General features: G+C 40.1%; 1 protein-coding gene across 3 annotated transcripts in view; it reads left to right on the forward strand.

The window, feature by feature from the left end:
* LOC124875959 (copine-9-like) overlaps positions 1–23,480 on the forward strand; it is a 195,269-nt gene that overhangs the window by 157,487 nt on the left and 14,302 nt on the right. For all 3 annotated transcript variants that reach the window (XM_047378403.1, XM_047378411.1, XM_047378419.1), the window contains one exon: positions 9,481–9,554. In XM_047378403.1, the coding sequence (XP_047234359.1) occupies positions 9,481–9,554 (74 nt within the window). The remainder of the gene's footprint in view (positions 1–9,480; positions 9,555–23,480) is intronic.

Genomic DNA, 23,480 nt, shown 5'->3' on the forward strand with positions numbered 1-23,480 from the left:
AAAAATAAACAACATTACAGTCTTGCTGTGTACCAGCATATTAAGGAGTGAAAGAAGATAAAAAGCAAATAGATTTGTTATAAACACAATCATTTCGTTTAGAAAAAGGAAAGTATAGTCTACCTTTGCAGCACTTTGTGGTCTGACACAAAAACTATGGATACTTGGCCTCTTGTCATCATTTCTTTTTTTTTTTTTTTTGCATCATCAAGTAGTGAAAGTTGAAATTTAATTTGTACTTCTGCCTACCACAATAAAGCTATTTATGTATAAAAAATGGTTGTGACATCTAAACATTTTTAGTTAAGTTTTCAGTCCAACTTTCCTTTCATTTTCTTATCAATCCTTCTATTCTTACCTCTGTTATTTGATTTTACATCACCGCAATGCCCCTCGTTATGCACAGTGTCCTGAGTGCCTTGTTGCTGAAAAGTGCTATATAAATAAATTTGACTTGACATAAATCCCTATGTACAATACGCCTGGCATTTTATTGTTTTTAATTCCATCAATTAAATCAACTGTATCATTTAATGCAACTACTACTTTTGGTGAAAACCAAGTTTTAATATAGGACATTAATTTGAATCTTGTCAGAAGGCAATGGTAGATTTCTTATTCTTTTCAAATGATATAAAGTTAACAGCCTTTTTCCTCCTGCTATAAGTCTTAAATGAGTGAAAGTTTTTCCAAGTTTAATCACTGCAATTATATTTTGTAATATTTTCGACAAATCATCCTTTGGAGTCAGATAAAATCTGAGTCTAACTGGTCAAGCTAAAATCCTAAATTTAATATTGTTTAAAAGCCTGTTGCCTTAAAATTGTCACATTATCGTTCTGCAGAATGTTTTTTCCTTCCAGCTCGTAAAATAATTTTCCACAACTGATGCTGCCAATCTTAGAACACGCTGATGTTTATTTCCATGCCACAGAAACTAATCTTCATCCCCTCAAACTTTGAAATATTCTGTATTTAGAAATACCTAATCCAATTTAATACACAATTTGGCCTGAGAAATACTGATCAGTTATCTTTATGTGTTTTACACAAAGAATTGGGAAAAATTAGACGGTTTGCATTTCCGTTTAAAGCTTCATCAGCTTGAATACTTTGGCTCACTTACTTGCTGTATTATTGTTATTCATAGATCTAAGCTGTCTTTACTTACTTTATTTTAAAACATCTTTTTCTTGCTTTCCGTAAGAATAAAGGTTAATTTATTCTGAACTTAATCCTCACAGAGATGCGGACAGGAACTCTGCATCTGTATGTATTGTCTTATTTTGTGTCTCGATGTTAAGTGTATGTGTCATGCAGTTGCTATGCTGGTGGTTGTGAGAGTGTGTGTTTGTGGGTCCTTGAGAATGTTGTGGGTATTTTTGTGTTATTTGTTTTCTCATTTTATTATACGTATTTCTGTTGTTGATCTTCTGTTCTGCAAGGACCCTCTCAAACATGAGATGGTGCATCTCAAGGAGTTACCCTTGAAATAATCAGTTGTCAGTGCTACCAATTATATTTTTTATTTCTTTCCTTACATAATATGTGTCATGATAGGGTTAAATAAAGTCAAAGTCCTTAATGTGAAGTGCTAATTTCCTTAGTTCTAGTGTTTATTTTAATCTCTTTCCACACCTCGATTGGTCTCTTTTTATGTGTAGTGTAGGCATCAAAAAGGGTCAGAGTATTGTATTCATTTAATTGTGAATATAAGTATTAAATCTGAACCATAGATACCATTTTTTTAAATCTGGTTTAATTACATTTAACTGTAACTGAGTCTTGTGGAAAAACCTATCCGTTTAGAAGGCTTAATGAAATTGATGAACACAGAAATGAAGGGCATGTTATGTCTTATACTCTTAGTTTGTCTTACCCAGTTTTATAAACAACCCATACAGTTTCAGTCAGTTATAAATTACACTTTATATTTATTTCAAGTAACTAAAGTTTGTTCCGGTTAACTCAAGTTTTCTCCATTTCAGTCCAGTCCAGTAATTCTGTTAAGGTGCATTTAATGCACCTTAACAAGTGCATTCTTGTGTTAATTTTGAGTCTAATTTGATCATTCTGATTGGAAAAAGTCAAACCATCTATTAAAATCATGTTTTGAGGGGAGAGATTGTCCCTTTCTGGCACTTCCTTTTCATGTTATCATAAAGAACTGACCTAATATTATTATGGTACTGCTGGATCAGACCTGCTCTTGTAGTCTCTAATTATTATTGTGATACATTATTTATTAAATAACACTGAGCGTCAGATAGTTTAAAATGTTTTTACCTTTCAAGCAGGCGGTCCATGGTCAGGACTGCCTCTCCAGACCTAAAAACTCAATATTCCCATTAGTTTCATATCAGACAACAATTTAAATTAAATGTATCCTGCCACATATACCCTCATTTTTACATAACATGAAACAGACATTCATTTCACAAAAACACAAACAAAATGGACGAACATTGGCCACATGAAAAGTTCGATTACCCTGTAAATACAGCATTTTAGAGTGGAACCACTTTGTGTTACTTGATGGTTAAAAATTGTTTCTTACTCTTTTCTGGTGACTCGACAATTATTTCCGGGACCCAAACAAGCTCCATCAAACTGTTGTTTTAACTTGTTAAAGCATCTTTGTGGTTGAAACTTACTAATATATGTCTCCTCCCCGTCTCCAAGCATTGCTCCTACAGAACAAGCAGGGAGCTCATTTTCTAGTGACGTCTCAGTCATTCTCTCACTTCACACACTCTGGCCAACCAGGCAGTACAGCACCGTTGACTGGTCCACATGAGAGCTTATGTTGTTATCTCTCAAACACCAAATCTCATCAGAGAATAGTTTATTTGTGAGATAGTGTCTGTTAGCTTAGCCTGTTAGCTTAGCATGTTAGCTTAGCATGTAGCAGTCAGTCAGTGTCCGTCAGTGTAATATGTCCCCCGTCACTTCCGTCTGCTCACTTCCGACTCACACACATCCACACTACCACTGGCCAGTTGATGTTATATTTCTATATTTATACAGCTGTTCATTCAAAAAGGAGCCAGCGGCTTTTAAATTGTTCTTATGGAAAAATTAGAGAGCTATCGAAACTCAAGACTCCCTCTCGGTGGTGGCTTTCGTGCTCTTTACGAGAGCAAACAGGAACCATCGAAAACTAAACGCGCATTTATCTCTGCATGTTTTACTCACAAGGACGTAAGCGGCTTTTTGAATCTTTTAAGAAGTTCAAGGAGCTATCAAAACCTAATTCTTCCCCCTTGGCAGCGCTTTCGAATTCCGTTAAGCGGAACTCAGGACCCTATCAAACCTTAACCAAGTATTAGCGTGCCCCATTCAGGGAGGTAGCTTTTATATTGTGTGCGAGGGAAACCGATCTTCCCTTGCATACAATAAAGGAACTCAAAACCTACACCCTTAGATTTTAGCTGTCTTTTAGAAGATTATACAGTTCTTCCCGGGCTGTCACCATTAAAATTGCACCGCTTATTAACACGTCTTATCACATATTAATGTGTACGCAACAATTATTCTGAACCATTTATCTGCCTCCAAGAATTACAAAAACAGCTCACTCAGGACCAACAACACAGGAAAAACACTGGAGATTTTTAATAGGAATATCCTTACCTGTTGCGGCCGCTGCTGTGATGTGTTGTCCTTCCGTGGCAAACCTATCCTATCCAAAAGTGGTTTTTGCTTCCGTGGCGCGAGCAGAAACACCAATTTGTTCGAGCTACCACACCCTGCTGGCGGTCAGACGCCGGAAACAGTCACCACTTCTATCTAAAGACTATTAAAGGAACGACTCTCAACCAGTTTCTAACTTTTAGCTCTTTTTAATCTAAGTTAAGGCAGAGGAATGATTACAGAGATCAGCGCTGAGGCTCCCGTCTCGGACCGTCGCAGTCTGTTAGAGCATGACGAAGAGCCTCGATAGTAGGTCACATACAGTTTTTATATCTGGCATTCCAATGCAATGGATGTGCACTCCCTCAGTGATTATCAGTAGACTTATGTGTCACCATTGTGGTGTCTATCTGTTAGATTGTGTAGTAGTAGGTGTCCATCCTTAATCTAAGTGTGCTGTAGTTTTCTAATCAACCCAGTTATACCAGCTGGTCCACTATCAAACCCAGTGCCCCAGCTTCAGGTCATTTATGACAAATCTTGGGCCATTTATCCTTGTACTGTATGTCTATGAGCATTCATATCCTATTGTAACAAAAGGGAAACATTAGAACTTATATTTTATTTCACTATAGTATAAAAGGGAAAAACAGCTATGAGCATATTAATAAAGGTTATTCCTAACAGTCTCATAAAATCCCAATGAAATACAATGAGATTTGTTGTTTCATACAACTTGAAAAGGCATTGTACAATTGAAATTAGTTAAAGATATCAACAGTGAGCCCTATAGATGAGTTGGAGGAAGAAAAAAGTAAGCCATGAAAAAAACAATAAAATCAAAAAAGGCTTTTAGTTAAAGCCATTTGCGGTCCAGCAACGCTGACTCTGCTAAGACACACATAAGTGATGCTTTATAATAGAAAAGTCATTTAACACTGACTTTGACTTTCACCTGATTCTGAGGGGCTCAAGCAGGGAACTGCTTCTTTTTGTTCACTAATGCTCTGACCCCCCTGCCAGGGAAGGTGCACAAAGTCAAGTGTGGGGCCGTCTCACAGCCTTTAGATCAATTAATTACTTCTCAGAGGGGACTGCTGGAGTGTGGGTGTGCACAATCTGCTACAGATCAACAGGGTGTAACAAGTTCAAAATCCATCACTCGGTTGGAAGCCCTATTATTTTCTACGTGTTTAAGTAATCAAGCAGGGGATGGATTGTGAAAACACCAAGGTATGTTGAAGGTCATGTGGTCAATAATACTTCACAGATTTTGTGTTTTTTCTTATTATTTCTAACCAGAACTTCATGCACTTAGGATGCTGCCAACCGATGTTTTCTGAATCTGTAGGAATCTTTGCCAATGCAGCTCTCCATAATGTATCACCGTCTTTTTATGGTCACACCACACCTTCAGGTCATTCAGTGCCTTTATAATACACACAATCATCTTTTGGGATGGGTACCGAATTCGGTACTTTTATAGGTACCGACCGAATTCCGTCGGTAAAACCGAGTACTGATCCACGTTAAACCAAAGTGTACCATGTTTCGACATCATTGTGACACTGAGGGACTGGAAGATTGGGCGATTTTCCATGCCGGACATGAACACAGCATTGTACGCACAAGAGCGTAATGATGTCAGCAGCCACTGGTACCGTCAACAAAGCAAGCATGGCTGAAAGAAAGCGCTCGGAAGTATAGCTCCACTTTTCAAAATGCAATGCAGATTACGCTCACTGCAATATTTGTGATGCAATGTGCAAGGCCAGTGGCGGGAATACTTCTAATCTGAGGAAGCTCCTGACAGCAGAAACATGCCACTAAAACCTAGAAAGCAGGCAAAGATACCTACGGTTTTAAAAGTGCCAAATTTAGATTTGATGAAAGTGCTTCCTGTCCTGCGAGCAGCAGGAGGCCTAACTCTCCTACTCCTGGTACATATGGCTGTGATACACAAAATAGGCCAAGTGTTTCATGCCCTGACCCTGACACCCAGCAAAAGTCCAGTCACCACCGAAGAAACGTTTTTGACCTGGCTCGGCTGTCGGAGGTGAACTTATCCCCCTGGATCTATAAGACTGAGCTTGGTAATTAAATACATACATGATAGATAGAGAAAGAAAAAAGAAAGAAAGAGACAGAAACAGATAAAAGATGTGATAAAGATACATAAAAATGGAGAAATAATAAGGATGGAGAGACAGTTAAAGATAAAAAATAATGATAGATATATACAGGGGTTGGACAATGAAACTGAAACACCTGGTTTTAGACCACAATAATTTATTAGTATGATGTAGGGCCTCCTTTTGCGGCCAATACAGCATCAATTCGTCTTGGAAATGACATAAACAAGTCCTACACAGTGGTCAGAGGGATTTTAAGCCATTCTTCTTGCAGGATAGTGGCCAGGTCACTACGTGATACTGGTGGAGGAAAACGTTTCCTGACACGCTCTTCCAAAACACCCCAAAGTGGCTCAATAATATTTAGATCTGGTGACTGTGCAGGCCATGGGAGATGTTCAACTTCACTTTCATGTTCATCAAACCAATCTTTCACCAGTCTTGCTGTGTGTATTGGTGCATTGTCATCCTGATACACGGCACCGCCTTCAGGATACAATGTTTGAACAATTGGATGCACATGGTCCTCAAGAATGGTTCGGTAGTCCTTGGCACTGACGCGCCCATCTAGCACAAGTATTGGGCCAAGGGAATGCCATGATATGGCAGCCCAAACCATCACTGATCCACCCCCATGCTTCACTCTGGGTGGTACGCTTCTTTGGGGCTTCTCCACACCGTAACTCTCCCGGATGTGGAGAAAACAGTAAAGGTGGACTCATCAGAGAACAATACATGTTTCACATTGTCCACAGCCCAAGATTTGCGCTCCTTGCACCATTGAAACCAATGTTTGGCATTGGCATGAGTGACCAAAGGTTTGGCTATAGCAGCACGGGTGTGTATATTGACCCTGTGGAGCTCCCGATGGACAGTTCTGGTGGAAACAGGAGAGTTGAGGTGCACATTTAATTCTGCCGTGATTTGGGCAGCCGTGGTTTTATGTTTTTTGGATACAATCTGGGTTAGCACCTGAACATCCCTTTCAGACAGCTTCCGCTTGCGTCCACAGTGGTTCGTCCTTCTTGATGGTATGCTGACATTACCCTGGATACCGTGGTTCTTGATACATCACAAAGACGTGCTATCTTGGTCACAGATGCGCCAGCAAGACGTGCACCAACAATTTGTTGTCTTTTGAACTATGGTATGTCACCCATAATGTGTGCATTTCAATATTTTGAGCAAAACTGTGCTCTTACCCTGCTAATTGAACCTTCACACTCTGCTCTTACTGGTGCAATGTGCAATCAATGAAGACTGGCTACCAGGCTGGTCCAATTTAGCCATGAAACCTCCCACACTAAAATGACAGGTGTTTCAGTTTCATTGTCCAACCACTGTATATCATATATACAAATACAGTTGGTAGAAGATAAACATTTCAGTTTTGTTTTTTTTGTAAGAATGTTCTGTTGAATATGTGGACAGCTTAAACAGACTGCATTCAGAGGAAACCATGGGCCCAGACATTTATATGTTCTTCTGAGTGTGTGAGTATACACACTGACCTGGTTAAGCACAAGATTTTTGTCAAGACGGAAGAGACAATTTTCGTCAGCCTCAGACCTACGGCTAGAACTCCTGCATTCACCACCGTTAGCATGCCTGCATTCGTTAGCGACTAGTTGTCTGCAACCAGCAACATGGCTGGGTTTTGATTTGTGCAACTGTGTAGTCAGTTAAGGGTTTTAATATTGAATAAATGTTTGAAACAACTGAGATGTTACAATACAAACAGCTGGATGTTGTTTTGATATATTTATTAAAGTTTTTATTGAGAAATAAATGTTAAATTGAAAATTTTGGAGATTTTATAATTAAACAAATTAACATTTATTACCACATAATCACGCACAAAAGTACCAAAAACGGGTACCGTTGACTACCGGTATCGATTCTCAGGCACTGAGTGTCGGTACCGTATCGTTTCAAATGTGAAAGGTACCCATCCATAGTCATCTTAGATTTATCTTTTCAGCTACAGTTTTTCTCCAGGTATTCTAGCCAAACTATAGGTTTAACCAAAAAAAACTAACTTTTTTTTTCTTCACAGGTGGCAGCTGAAAATCTCCAAAATATTGCACCTTGACTGTTATGCTCAAAAAAGGTTTTATCTTAATGTCTGTCTGCATATGGCTCTGTTTTTCCAATATTAGATAATCTCATTAAGAAAGTTTTGAAATTACCTACAATTTATTTATGATTAGTTGTAACATTAAATAATGAATAACATTTTAAACTTTTAACCTGCCTTTACAGTGTAACTGTAATCTGAAAACTGTAATCAATTTCAGGCATGAGATTGTATATAGCTTTCTTAATAAACTGCTCACTCTTCTGGTCTCTCTTAAGTGTAAAGAATGTGGCTTTTAAAAAGTCATAAAATATATTTTTTAACTGGCTGTGTAAGGTGACGATATATCTCACATCCGACCCTGATTGGTTGACTGGCCCTTGTGATGACTCCTCCCATGAAAGCAGATGCCTCAGAGAGGAGAGCTGACACTGGGGAGATTCAGAAGGAGGCCTGATCAACCTGCCCGATTCTGCTGTGATAAATGTTATTGTTGGCATTCTACAATTTGCTATGTTCATCTAATTTAGTGTAAAGTTCTTGCAAGATTGAGTCTTACCTTTGGTCCACACCATGTGTTTGCAGGCATCACTAGTCACTTTCTTTAAGTGTATCACCTGAGTGAGCTGACAGAGCAGAAAGATAGACTATCCCTCCAGAAAGAATTTAAGGAGGGGCAAGTGTCTGAGCAGAAACATGAGTTGGTCATGTGAAAGTAAACCCCCCAACTGAACCATCGTAGCACTGTTTTCTGTTCTAATGTGGGATTTTTGTTGTTAAAGCTGGTGAACCAGAGGTTGGCCTCCGACTCTGAAGTTATCCTTCCCTTTACTTTCCTCAGTCAGATAAAAGTGAAATATTAGCACTGAAATTGGAGGAATTGTTAAAGCAAAATTATTAAAAATGCAACTTTTAGAAGGTTAAGTATGCTTCGCAACAGCAATTAACTGCAGATTTTAGCCAACTATTGAAACGTCTGTTTCTAAGTCCAGCCTTGTTGAATATATTATTGCTATATATGACAAAAGAGCTAGAAACAAATAACATAAACAGTTTGGGCGTGACTGTGGGTAAAGCCGAATGTCTTAGGATAAAATTCTTCCGAAATGGCTTATTGCTTCCCTGAGACATGTAGTTTTGTGGTATAGCATAATGACACAGATTTTGAGGGAATGAGGGAACTGAATGATTTTGATAGATTGTAAAACTGATTATTTTATGTCCTGGAAATTCTTCAACTTAGGTTAATTTTGCTACGCCCTTGACAATTCCAAGATAAACTTTTGTGTGGCCCCCTCTGAGAGTAGCCTCTTGAAGATGCCTCTTCCTATATGCAGATGCCCTGAAACTAGCTGTCTGAAAGCACTGCTGCTGCAACAGTCCATAACAATTGAATGTTCCCAATGAGTAGTCAAAATTTTATATTTCCCAACCAGTGTGATTATGCCCCATATTTCCATGAGGAATTGCATTTTGTATGCACAAAGAGCTCTATCTGTTCACAGTCCCCATGATGTGTTCCACTTCAGAAATTATGCATTGACCATGCAAAATCAACATCTCGTAGCTTCTTTTATATTCTCCCCCGGTGGTTCTAGTATTGAGTCATTTTCCCTGTGCCGCTGTCTGTCCTTTCAGCAATGGAGGAGCTTGATGGAGACGAGGTGAGAGTATCCTCCAGAGGACGTCTTGCTGAGAGAGACATTGTTCAGGTACTCCTCAAGATTATATTTAAAATTGCAGATTAGTCACAACCGTTTTTCTGTGAAGAGAATATCCACAGGGGGTACATGCCCTGAAGAGGGTGGGTCACATTTACAACACTCACTCAAACACACAATAAGGACATAAGAACTGGGAAAAAATAAACAGACCTACATTAAGGTGTCAATATAATGTTGACTGTTTTCTCACAACTGATGTCTCAAAAACAGTCGGTATTTTCATTTAATCGTGTCCTTTTAACATATGGGAATACAGTAATTAAAACCCCAAGGTCCTACCATTTTCTCACAAGAAAAGTAAAAAAAAATCATGAACCACATTTTAAACAATATATTATTAGTGTAGAATATATTAGTCTAGGTTTGACTAGTCCATTATTTATTTTGTACTTTATATATATTTATAAAGAAGCCTAAAACAGAGTTATACCTTGGGACTTGAGCAAAGTGGACACATTCCTGTTTACTAACATTAATATACATTCATAAATCAATCTTAAATTTGTTATACAAATCTGATTTCAGTATTTAGTCTAAATTAATAACATCAAACAATATGAAAAGAAAGTGCAACCCCAAATATAAGAGCAGCTTTTGTCTCACTGCATTATGGAAGATGGCTGACTGTATCTCTTGTAGAAGCAAATACATCAGTCCATCAATGAATTGACACCAAGTTACAGGTTATAATGTGGTTATCATCACCCCCAGTTATAGCTGAGTGCTGAAAAGAGAGAGAGAAGGATGAAGGAAAGGAAAAAGTGTTAAAAATGCTAATGGTTGGCCAAAAGAGCACAAGAATCAGATGTTGGATGCAGAGGCATATACATTGCATGATTTTCCCCAAAAACACCTGACACCGCTCTATATTTGTCATAGTTGGATCATAGGAGCACTAAAAAGGTGGTTGGTGCCTCTGTCACACTGAACAACCATAGAACTCAGAAAGTTTGTTTTAGAAAAAGATAAAACCACAAACACATGGATGGCTGAGAAGTAAGGACATCTAAATTAAAGTTTTCTGAACTCTATATAAATGTGCAACTCCTCTTTCTATTAACTAATGCCATTTGCATACATGTTACCTTGATGTAAATTAAGAAGATATTGCAGGGAAAATAACTTTATGAGCACAACTCCACCCTTTAGACCCCCTCTGGTTGGCAAAAGAAAGCTATTCAGTGAAGAGATCTCAGTGACTTGCAAAACTGTGGGAGCCTTCACATTGTGATTTTATGTATCGGCTGCATTTTTTTATAATTTTGGATGAGCCGCAAAGTAAATATCAGTAATTATTTATCCTTGGTTCTAGCCTCATAAGTTGAGGATGTGCCTTGTGTGCACAGATGGATAAATGGAGTTTTAATAGTAGCTGCATAAAAAAAAAAAAACATTAAGAATGAAAACTACTGTCCAAAGGGCTCTGCAGACCAATTTACCAAGCTTTTCATCAACTGTAAACTCTGATTCAAATCCATCCATGCATGCATCATCAACTGTGATAAATTTCATGAATAAGTGCATCTTTATTAGTCGAGTTTGTCAACATAATAGCTACTTCCTGCTCCTTTTCTTACTTCAAAATAAAAGTTGCAAACATACAGTAAATACACGGTATCATGTCAAGTACACACACATCCAGGGCTCATAATGATAGCTTTAACTTACTTCACCTGATCTAGACACATGCTTACAGCAATTAACAAGAAAGATATCAGTTTGAACAAGACCCCGAGATACTTAAACTCCTCCTGTTCACGAGTGAGGGAAGAATGGAGCGGGAGATCGACAGACGGATCGGTGCGGCTGCCACAGTAATGGGGGCACTGTGCCGGTTCGTTGTGGTGAAGAGAGAGCTGAGCCGAAAAGCTCTCTATTTACCGGTATGTCTACGTTCCTACATTCACCTATGGCCATGAACTTTGGGTTATGACCGAAAGAACGAGATCCCGGATACAAGCGGCGGAAATGATCTTCCTCCGTAGGGTGGCCGGGCACTCCCTTAGAGATAGGGTGAGGAGCTCGGCCATCCGGGAGGGGCTCGGAGTAGAGCCGCTACTCCTCCACATCGAGAGGAGCCAGTTGAGGTGGCTCGGGCATCTATACCGGATGCCTCCTGGACGCCTTCCTCGGGAGGTGTTCCAGGCACGTCCCACCGGAAGGAGGTCCAGGGGACGTCTCAGGACACGCTGGAGGAACTATATCTCTCGACTGTCCTGGGATCGCCTTGGGCTCCGCCCGGAGGAGCTGGAGGAGGTGTCTGGGGAGAGGGACTTCTGGGCGTCTCTGCTGAGTCTCCTGCCCCCGCGACCCGGTCCCGGATAAAGCAGAAGACGACGAGTATGAGTACAATATCAGTTTGAAAAGAAATATCGCAAAATATCAAATCTATATGATTTTGTTACACCACTAGAAAATGGTGATAAAAGAGCACAAATTAGTTCAGGTGCATCTTTGGCTCTTTTATGTCCCTCACATAATATGTACCTTCAGTGTGCAACAGTATGGGAGTGGAGATCTGCCAAAGATTTGGCTATAGTAAAATTATGCTATAAAGGTTTACACCCTGAATTGACTTGCTAAGTAAACCACTGCTTGTAAGTAGGCACTGGCAAAGAAGAGATTCTGAGAGAATTAGAACCTTGATCAAGATTACAAAAGTTTTATGGCATTAGTGTTAAAAAAATAAAAACAATATCCATCCATTGTCTTCCAATTATCCAAGATCAGATCATTGGTGTAAAAGGGGCTAGAGAGGAAATCTAGATGTCTTACTCCCGAACGACACACTCAAACACTTATTCTTTGGAAATCCAATTCCCTTAATAGTCCCACCAGTATTTTCTTGGGTCTGGCCGAGAGATTCCTTCTGTCAGGACTTACCTGTAAACTTTCAAAGGGAAGGACTCAGGAGGTATCCTGTTTAGATGTCCGAACAATCTCAACTGACTCCTTTTGATCTGGAAAAGCACCAATTAAGACAATAAGTCAAACTAAAAATGGCAAGACACGGGCATAGCATTTAGAGTCAATATTAGCTAAAACATTAGTAAGGCAGCACACAGTTTAAATAATTATTTATATTTTACAATTGATTAATAAAAAATATATTTTTTTTACCAGAATAACAATGGTGGAAAAGCTAAATGTTATTGCAGTTCTAAATAAATTTGTCTATTGCACAATATGATGTCATTTCAACCTGGAAGGACTCACATAACGGAGAAACAACAAGAAGATGATTAAAGAGTTTATTAATGAAAGATAATTTCTTTGGCGCTCGGACCCCTGAGGAAGACGTAAACGCTGAGGATGAAGTGGTTTGAATAAACATCTTAAGATTATGATTAGGTACATCTTCCCTCCCCTGGGATCCGATCCTGGTGGTGGCATAGGTCTTGGTATGGAAGGAGTTGGGAGCCTATGGTGGAGAAGGGGTGGAGGAGGGTTGAAGCTCAGCAGAAGAGCGGTGTCTTCAATGCAGAAGCTCTTTAAAAGTGATGCCCTGGGAGATGATTGGTCGAGGAGGAGTGCGGATCTGCCATTGATTGGAGCAGCCAGTGAGGAGTGATCGGATGTGGCAGGGTGGTAAGTCTTCTATGTTGAATTTTTGTTTAAACTCCATTTCAACCTGGAAAGACTCACATAACGGAGAAACAACAAGAAGACGGTTAAAGAGTTTATTAATGAAAGATTATTTCTTTGGCGCTCGGACCCCTGAGGAAGACGTAAACGCTGAGGATGAAGTGGTTTGAATAAACATGTTAGGATTATAATTAGGTACGCCTTTCCCCAAAAGGGCCGAGGCCAGGCTGAGGCTGAACTGAAGGAAAAGGAAATTAGTTATGAATGATCTGAGCTGAGCGGGGAGTGAAAACTCAGACCAAAAATTTTTTATGGATTAGGCTCGAATGGGCTTACCTGACTTATGACTGAAGAGGCGTGGATGGCCGATGACAGGTCAGACGAAGGTGGGCTGCACCTGACGGGCGTCAAGGTGGGTAGATGAATGCCTGACAAGGCGTAGGATTGAGATGCCTGCCATGCCTGCCAAGGCATGTTTACAAACGCCTGCCAATGACGTGTGTGAACCCGAGAAGGCTGAATGAAACGTCTGCCAATGGCGTGAGTGAGCCCGACGGCTGAATGAAAAGCCTGCCAATGGCGTGAGTGAGCCCGACGGCTGAATGAAATGCCTGCCAATGGCGTGAGTGAGCCTGACAGGGCTGAATGAACGCCTGTCAATGGCGTGTGTGAGCCCGACGGCTGAATGAAACGCCTGCCAATGGCGTGAGTGAGCCTGACAAGGCTGAATGAAACGCCTGCCAATGGCGTGTGTGAACCCGACTGCTGAATGAAATGCCTGCCAATGGCGTGAGTGAGCCTGACAAGGCTGAATGAAACCCCTGCCAATGGCGTGAGTGAGCCTGACAAGGCTGAATGAATCGCCTGCCAATGGCATAGATAGTGACGAGCCTAAAGAGACTGGATTGCGATGCTGTCCAAGGCATATTTTTATGCACTTGCCAATATCGTAGATGGAGATGAGCCTGAAAAGGATGAATGAGGACCATGACAAGTCTTGGTTGGATAGGCCTGCCAGTGGCAAAGATCCAGGAGCGTCTGAAAGAGAGAAAACTAACAAATAAAACTGTCTAGAAACGTGGTATTTGAATCGGAATGGGAGAATAAAACATAAACATGCAGATTTAAGAGGTTAGATGTGAGAACCAGGAATAGAGAAGGAAGATTAATAATTAATCTAGCTAGAGGAAAGGAATGGATAAGGCCGACCACCACCAGTAAGGGTGAGCGTTCTTACCTAAGAACCGATAAATCGTTGTGCGAATAAGACAGATAGGAGGTCAGGACGGACATACAAAGAGAACGCTGAGGAGGACCAGCGGCCGAGTTGTTGGAGCGAAGTTGTCGAAACTTCTAGTGAGGCGGCTGTAGTGGCCACCCCGATTCGAAATGAGTGACCTGAGAACTGACTTGGGGGAAGATTGCATGAACTAAAATTAGTCTCAGATAGTTGAGGAACCAAGAAGGAGTCATGGGAACTCCTCCGGAGTAAGGAAGAGGGGCAAGGAGGTTGGCAAGAGTTGTGGTGTTTGATGGCGAATTTAAACATGATATGAAAAGGGCAGAATGGACCGAGCAATGAAGATGAAGCAAAGACCTCTTCCTTTGGAATGTTTAAGATACATTTTAAAATGATCGGGATAGAATTTTAGATCAGAAATAGTTAGATCTCTAGCAGGATCGAATGAGCTTGATGGGGTAGTAAATTCCCCTATTCTAAGGAGGCCATAAAAAGCTAAAAGCCAGGCACTGGAGAGAAGAAATGTTAGGTAGGATGAAGAAGGGCCTGAACGGAGCACTAGGAGGAGATCTTTTAAGATGGAAAGAGTGATAGGTCTCCTGGAATCTGGCTCAGGAATGCTATGATTTTTTAGACCTTGAGTAAAAGTTTGATGGATGATTTGAGAAAAGGCTTGGATTGGGTTCAAAAAGTGGCCTTTAGAAAAGAAATTTATGCCGGCTAGAAACTCTTAATATAAGGGAGTTTAAATGCCGGACATCAAAGCAATAAGTAATAAAAGCTAAGACGATAGGAATGCAAACGGGGTAAAGAGGAGTATTATGAGCGACACAAATTTTGAAAAGTTGGCCAAGAAAAGAAATAAGACCTGAGAGTGGAGGAAGCCAAGCCCGAATTACAATAATAATTGGCTGATTGGAGTAAAGGAATGAGGAATGAGTTTAGTCGAGTATCAGGTCTTTGACAGGTGGTAACTGTGTTGGATGAACATTGGCTGAAGGGCAGAGACGACGGAAGACCTGGAATTTTGAACGAGAAAGAGCATTGTAAGTGAGTTATGATGACTGGAAATATTGCGGGCAGTAATGATAAAATTGTGAGTTACAGCTTGCCAGGTGATGCGGCGCATGAAGGGCATGATTGACTTAGAAGAGGAGCGGCCTTTATTTATTACTTCGACTATGGCTGCATTGTCGCATAAAGCACTATGTGTTTTCTTTTCCATTGGTTTCCCCAGACGCATCATGCAGTGGTGATGGGGATTATTTCATAAGGGGCTGATGATTCGGATTGGGGAAAGAAAGGTGGCCGGATGCTAGCGAACCATACACCCTGAAGAAATCCCTCAAAACCCACGGACGAAGCTGCATCCATGAAAACTGAATGGGATCTGCTGACGTGACGACATCATCATAAAAGAAAGATATACCGTTCCAGTTCGGCAGGAGAGACCAGACCAGAAAGACAGGTCAGAGTGGCAACCTCATCTAAAGAAACCGAATCTGGCAGGGAGGGGATGGAATTAGCCAGGCGAGAAATAAAGGAGCAACCTTGGGGAATTATGCACATTGCGGAATGCAATGTTTTGAGATGCCTTTGAGGAGAAGATAATGCGTAATGAGTGAAAAAGCTCAGAGTGGGCTCAGAAAGATGATCTGTCGATGAAAATTGATGCCTGCTAAAAGGCTGCGGCTGTAGGGGAGCTTAAAACGATGGTGTTCAAACAATGAGTAATGAAAGCTAGGACTGAATGTTAACCAGGTACGATGACATGGTAAAATTTTCAAGGTTTTTCAAAGTTTTGCGAGGCGAAGGAACAAGGTTTGAAAGTAGATAGAGCTAGACCTGAGATACAGCAATGTTTGGCAGATTGCGAAAGAGGAAGGAGAGAGGAATAATCGGAGTACGGTAAAAGTAGGCTGATGGACAGAAACGGCAGAAGACCTGAAAATTTTAAACGATACGGGGCATGAGCGACTGATTTAGAAACCTGGAACATGACGGGCAGAAATGATGAAGTTATGACTTACGGCCAGCCAGGATTTGCCGTAGGTAAGAGCTACGTACGTGAAATTAACTTACTAATATTGACTGTACATAGATTGTTTAGTAAGAGTTTGTTATTTTGCTGCGGCAATAATGCAGTTAATCCTTAAATGTGAAAACACTTAGTCTGGGAAGGTGCTGTAAATCGGTGCTGTAAAACTGAATAACACAGCGCCAACCCAATATGCAGAAAGAAAGTGTGCCCCACGATTAGACAGGATAAGATATAGATGAGATGTACATTAAAACAGTAAATGGTTCCTTAGCGCCTGGTTAATAATGGAAGAAGATTGATATAAATGTTCAAATGCTTAAATATTTAGATATTCTATGGAGCAAACAAGTTACTTTTAAAAGTACATCCCCCCAGAAGAGGGAGCTAATACAAAGGTTTACTAGTTTTAATATAATAAGCTAAATAAAGTCACAGACAATTAAAATAATTTACGTTGAATTTAATTTATTGTACGGAGAAAATATAGAAGGCGATGGTTACAAATTTAATAAATATACGTGGTAAAAGCACTCAAGGGAAAGACAGTCAAGGATAAAAGGGGATTGTAAATATTTAAGGTAAACAATGCATTTATGGTAAATAATGAGGCAAAAGATTTAAAGCAGCATATTGTTAGAGTTACTGAAGGTATTTACGTTTTGTATACTTAGCTATTATGATGTGTTCACATGCAAGGCTCTGACAACGAAAGGATTGAGAACCATCCACTTGAGAGACATTCTTTTTAACCGAGATGGTGCGGACCGTAAAGAACTGAAACGAGGCCAACTGAGCCACAGGAATCAGAGGTAGCTTGCGTCATGACAAAATTTCAGTGGCGAGATTAAACCAGTCTAGGCAAACTCCTGATTGAGCGAGTGTGGATGTAGCTTTGGCAGAGAAGGATTTGTGATATGATAGAAAAATTTGGAAGCCATGTTTGAAATGTAGATCGACGATGAGAGGAGAATAGATATCACGCTTATTCTATGCTCAGATAACAGAGCAGAAGATGTCTCTGAAATGCTTAAAGGCAGCGGAAAGCTCGCCAAAGGGGATTCTTAGAAAGGTGGGGAGTAGATCATTTAAACACAGCATTAAAGACATCAGGGAAAACGATACAGTGGTCAACCTCGGGAGATAGTAAAATGAGAGAAACCAGATTAATGAGCTGCCCCTGCAGGATTTGCAGCGGAGCCTGAGTGAGATGTTGGAAGCATGGGAGTATATGATCTACCTGAATGTAAAAGAGGAGTGGGAAACACAGCGTGCTTACAGGGCATATGAATGAGGAAACGGTTGAGAAAAGAGAATGAAGTGATACATCTTACCCTTAGAGACGAGCCTGGACAAGCGTTGCGATGGTGAATGTCAGTGGGAGGGGCCAAGGTGCAGGTTGAACGTTGGCGGAGTGGAGAAGAGGAAATACTGATGTGACAGAATTGGAGGCGAACTCCCGGAGGAGCTGAGTAAAAGAAGATATGAAGCTCTGGACAGAATCCATGGACGAGATGATGGAAGCAGGGAAGATTGTGGGATGACCGGAGTAGAAGAAGACGTCAGAGCCTGGGGAGCGGGAAGATCGGTTTGAGAGACGAGATCGGAGGAGAACCACTGCAGAAGCCGGGCCAGGTGACGCGTCGGCGGGAGCTGGGGTGAAGGCAGGGCGACCTCGGCGATGCTTAGTAGGAGGATTGGAGGAGTTCTTAAGGTGCTTTCCACATGCCCGGAACTGAGACGAGGGGAAAAGGGGCCATCAAGGCAGGAGGCCAGTCGAACGCTCCTACAAGCGGATTTTTATTAACTAACCTTGTAAGTTGGAAAACTTAAACAAATGGATTTTGATTAACCAAGGAACAACTTCTGACTCAGTGTTCTAATGTTCGCAAGAGGACATTATTATCATAAATAGAGATTGATGAGGTACAACAAAAATGCTACGGCAAGGAGGAGCCATGACAATAAGTCAGCGGTAGGGATACAACATCATTCCCACCATCTGAAAATGGATACCAAGCCATGAGAATCCCAGACAGGCTGAATACAAGGTGAGTTGACCTGAGGGAAAAGATCATAGTTAAGTTGGAAACCTTAGAACTACGGCCTTGCTAAGGCTTAGTAATAAAGTACCTTCAGAAGAACTAATGGTAGATTATAATGAAACACTTTGGTTTTGAACCATGACAAAGATTATTAAGATGATGCCACAAAGACAGTGATCCTTGAGTGATACTTGGTTACAAGACCAAACACACCACCAGCCACAAGGGGCAGTGTCTCCCAGGAAAACAGAGGAACAGAGAAATGGACAACAGGCAAGCAAAGCTTTCTGACTCAAGTAGTACACTAGAGAAGCAGAAGGCTTGAGAAGAAACAGGATGTTCTCCGCTGCACTATCAAAGGTGTGCTCTCTGTGGCAGGGCAATAATATTAGACTGGATCCACATACAGATGAGAATGACCAATATTGGTATGGGTAACAGTAGGGAGAAAGAAACATAACTTAACACCCAATTGCCATGGCTAGAAAATCTGAATGGAGACCATAGCAATCTCCTAGGGCAAGACCCAGTACAAATCATTGTGGCAGACATCCAAAACCAAGACTGGACTGCACCAGGCCCTGACATGATCAACATCTACTGACTAAAGAAATTGGCGTCCCTCCCTTAGTGCCTAGCAGCACAGATTCACAGATGAACCATTGATTACACTGGACCCACCCAGAGTGGTTGACCCAAGGTTGGACAGTTCTTACAACATCAATAGGACAGATCCTTAGAGCCTTCATAGTAAGCTCCATGGGAATGTGGAAAACAACTCTGGAGGCCAACACAAAGCCAATTGCTCAAATCACCATCAAGTGCTGGATACCAAGGAGACTGTCACACAAAACCTCCCCATGCACCAACCACCCTCCTCTCCTCAGACCCCCTACCTGGATTTAAGATCTATGAGGACACTATAAATGTACTTCTTCAGCGTCAAAACATCAAGAAAGCTCCAGGACCTGACAATATTTCCCCCTTCATATCTGAGAACTTGGGCTGATCAACTGGAGCTGTGTGAAGTTCCCACATTCTTTAATTGCTCCACTATCATCCCCGTCCCCAAGAAACATACCATCACAGGGTTAAATGACTACAGACCTGTCCCCCTGATGTTTGTGGTCCTTAAATCCTTTGAGTGTTTGGTGTTGAAGCCTCTGGGGGACATTAAAAGCCCCCTGATGGACACCCTGACATATGCTGACCAGGCACACAGGTCCTCAAAGGATGCAGCCAACCTGGGACTACATTGCTACTTGTACCACCCAGGGACGTACACTAGGATCCTGTTTGTAGACTTCATCTCTGCCTTGAACACCATCAACCCAGGGATCCTCCATCAGAAAGTCACCCAGCTCACAGTGCTGGCCTCTACATGTCACCCTCCACACTGTCTCCCCTCACCATCCTCAACAACACTGTGTCTGCTGTGGATCACTTCCAGTTTTTAGGAACCACTCTTTCCTGGGACCTGAGATGATCCTCACACCTAGGCATTGTTTGTAAGAAGTCCATCCAGGACTTGTACAGGTCTAGGGTCAGGAAAAGGGTACCTAACATCTCTGTGGATCCCATACATCCTGCAAACAAACTGTTTAGACTTTTACCTGCAGGGCAATGCTAAAGAGTGCTATTTACAAAAACCCAGCTGCCACAAAGACAGTTTCTTGCCGAACAAATGCCAATCCCATTCCAACCTGTGATTTACATAGGAAACATATATTATGCATTACATATTGTTAAAATGCATACTACCCACACATCGGAAGCAATTAAAATCAAAACCCATTATTGAAAGATAAGTTTATGACAGAATTTCAAATAACTTCTAACCTATCTAATTTATTACTAGAACCATTCAATCATTTAAGCTCCTTAACAGAGGCACAACTGCATATAAATTATATATAAACAATGTATAAAAATATTGCTCAGATATCTTAGTTTATAAAATTATTTGGTTTATATTTGTTTTGGATACATTTGCTCAAGTTTAAACACTTTACGACACATTTCACAAGAAAATAGTACAATATATGAAACTATTTATATAATTTCAGATTCACAAATACTGTCTCTGGCTTCCAACTACTGTATGTGTTAAAAAAACTGGACGTTTATTGATTTTATGAGAACCACACAGTTGGTGATTTTACATGAGCTATAGGGATTGTGAGAGCTTTTTTGAAACATGTTTTTTTCTGTATGGATCATATCCTACCCAATTTATGGTTTTTAAGTACTTCTCCTTTATCTCGTTACCTCATGCATTAAGCATAATACTATTCTGATAAACACTTGAAAATACATTTATCTGAAAAAAATAGAAATCCTTTACAGCTGAATATAAAGAAAGTGGTCGAAAAGCATGTGAAGAAGTGTCCTCAGTACATTCCCCTCAAAGACATATCCATTCATCCATTACCAGTTCTAAAATCAGCCATGCTCTTTTGGAAAAAAATGTTCTGCTGTGTGTTTTATTATGAGAAGACAGTAACCCCCACAGGGTGATAAAACCACATCTGCCAGCAGTTGCTTTGGAGAGCCTTTCAGAGATATGAGAACATAAATAGGAAGCAAATACAGCGTAACAATGTGTTATTAAATATTCAGCTAGGAGTGGTGAAGACTGGCTTGAAAACTTGCATAGAGTACGATACGATGATAAATGAGTACTTACAAGGATGAATGTATGGTGACCAGATAGAGAGAGGAGGAATGCTTGGATTTCATATCGTAAACCATCAGTTCAGGAAGCTTCTTTGATTGCTTTTTGTTAGTATTGAATTCTTATTTTAACAATAATGTCATAACCTGCTCATTTCCATTAAATTTTAAGTTTATATAGAAATTATAAAGTGGTCTACTAATTAATAAAGAATAACAAAATTCTAAAGCTGAATGGATTTAAAGTATGTCATTTTTATTGTCCTGGTGATCAAGACGGTCCTTGAGGCTGTGATAATCACATTTAATCACTCAGGTGGTTTTAACCTCTATCAGTGACTTAAACAGGATATTTAGACTAACAACAAAAGAAAAGAGTGCAATTTCATAACACGTTTCACATGTAATTGTTCCATTTGATTACTGCCTTTCCTTTAGCAACACTTATTCTCAGTTTACATTTTTGGCATGGATGATGGAAAGCTGCCATCTCACGGTTCTTGTTATCAGGTCTCTAATTTCATATTTGATTACGATTTTACCATCTACGAATTAAAGATCACAGTCTATGAGTGCTTTCATGTGTGCTCAAGCCACCTACAGGTGCTGGTCATAAAATTTGAATATCTTGAAAATAATTATTTATTTCAGCAATTCCTTTTAAGAAGTGAAACTTGTATATTATAATTACTCATTACACACAGACTGATATATTTCAGATGTTTATTTCTTTTAATTGTGATGATTACAACTGACAACTAATGAAACCCCAAATTCAGTATCTCAGAAAATTTGAATATTACTTAAAATATATACACATGAAAAGTATGAGCATGTATAGCACTCAGTACTTAGTTGGGGCTCCTTTTGCCTGGATTGCTGCAGCAATGCATCATGGCATGGAGTTGATCAGTCGGTGGCACTGCTCAGGTGTTATGAAAGCCCAGGTTGTTCTGACAGTGGCCTTAGACTCTTCTGAATTGTTGGCATATGGTATCTTCTTCATAATACCCCATAGATTTTCTATGGGGTTAAAGTCAGGCGAGTTTGCTGGCCAATTACGAACAGGGATACCTTGGTCCTTAAACCAGGTACTGGTAGCTTTGGCACTGTGTGCAGGTGCCAAGTCCTGTTGGAAAATGAAATCTGCATCTCCATTACGCTGGTCAGCAGCATGAAGTTGAAACCCCTGTCTTGCATATGTCTGTGCGTGGTGGTTCTTCAAGCACTGACTCCAGCTGCAGCCCACTCTTTGTGAATATCCCCCACATTTTTGAATGAGTTTTGTTTCACAATCCTCTCCAGGGTGCAGTTTTCCATATTGCTTGTACACTTTTTTCTACCACATCTTTTCCTTCCCTCCGCCTCTATTAATGTGCTTGGACACAGAGCTCTGTGAACAGCCAGCCTCTTTAGCAATGACCTTTTGTGTGTTGCCCTCCTTGCACAAGGTATCAATGGTCATCTTTCAAACAGCTCTCAAGTTAGCAGTCTTCCCCTTGATTGTGTAGCCTACAGAACTAGACTGAGAGACCATTTAAAAGCCTTTGTGGGTGTTTTGAGCTGATTAGAGTGTGGCATCATGTGTCTTCAAAATTGAACCTTTTCACAAAATTCAAATTTTCTGAGATGCTGAATTCGGGGTTTTCATTAGTTGGCAGTTATAATCATCACAATTAAAAGAAAAAAACATTTGAAATATATCAGTCTGTGTGTAATGAATGAATATAATATACAAGTTTCACTTTTTGAATGGAATTGCTGAAATAAATACATTTTTTCCTGATATTCAAATTTTATGACCATCACCTATATATAGAGCACTAGTGTATGTCCTACTCTGTACATTTTACTGTATCCCATAGTAAGGTCTAAACAGACTTTGATAAAAAATCAAGTACCATTTTTGTTTTTATATTCCAACACATGCTTAAGATAAAATGTATTAACTGCTAGATACATAATGAATACAGTCACGCCTTTTGGAAGTAGCTGTACAAACATGTTTACATTTCTTCCATCCATAAGAGAGAGAAATTTCTAATAAATTTTAAATATAAGTGTTGGATTACCATGTTTGGGTTCTAAACCTACTGAAGAAAAGAACCAGCATATTATAAATTTAACAAAAAGTCCATATCTCTGCTTGATGCTTCAATAGCTCTGACAAACGCATAAGACAAAAGCAATCACTGAATGAACTGTAAGTGATTGATTTGAATCATGAATAAAGTCTTTGGCAGGTTGTAACAAGGGAATAAACTGCATCAAAGAAACACAGCATTATAAGATTTAAAGTCTACAATGCTTAATTGGTATACCCTTTTTTAGAG

The sequence above is a fragment of the Girardinichthys multiradiatus genome, chromosome 1 (genome assembly GCF_021462225.1).
Source record: "Girardinichthys multiradiatus isolate DD_20200921_A chromosome 1, DD_fGirMul_XY1, whole genome shotgun sequence".
Lineage (NCBI taxonomy): Eukaryota > Metazoa > Chordata > Actinopteri > Cyprinodontiformes > Goodeidae > Girardinichthys > Girardinichthys multiradiatus.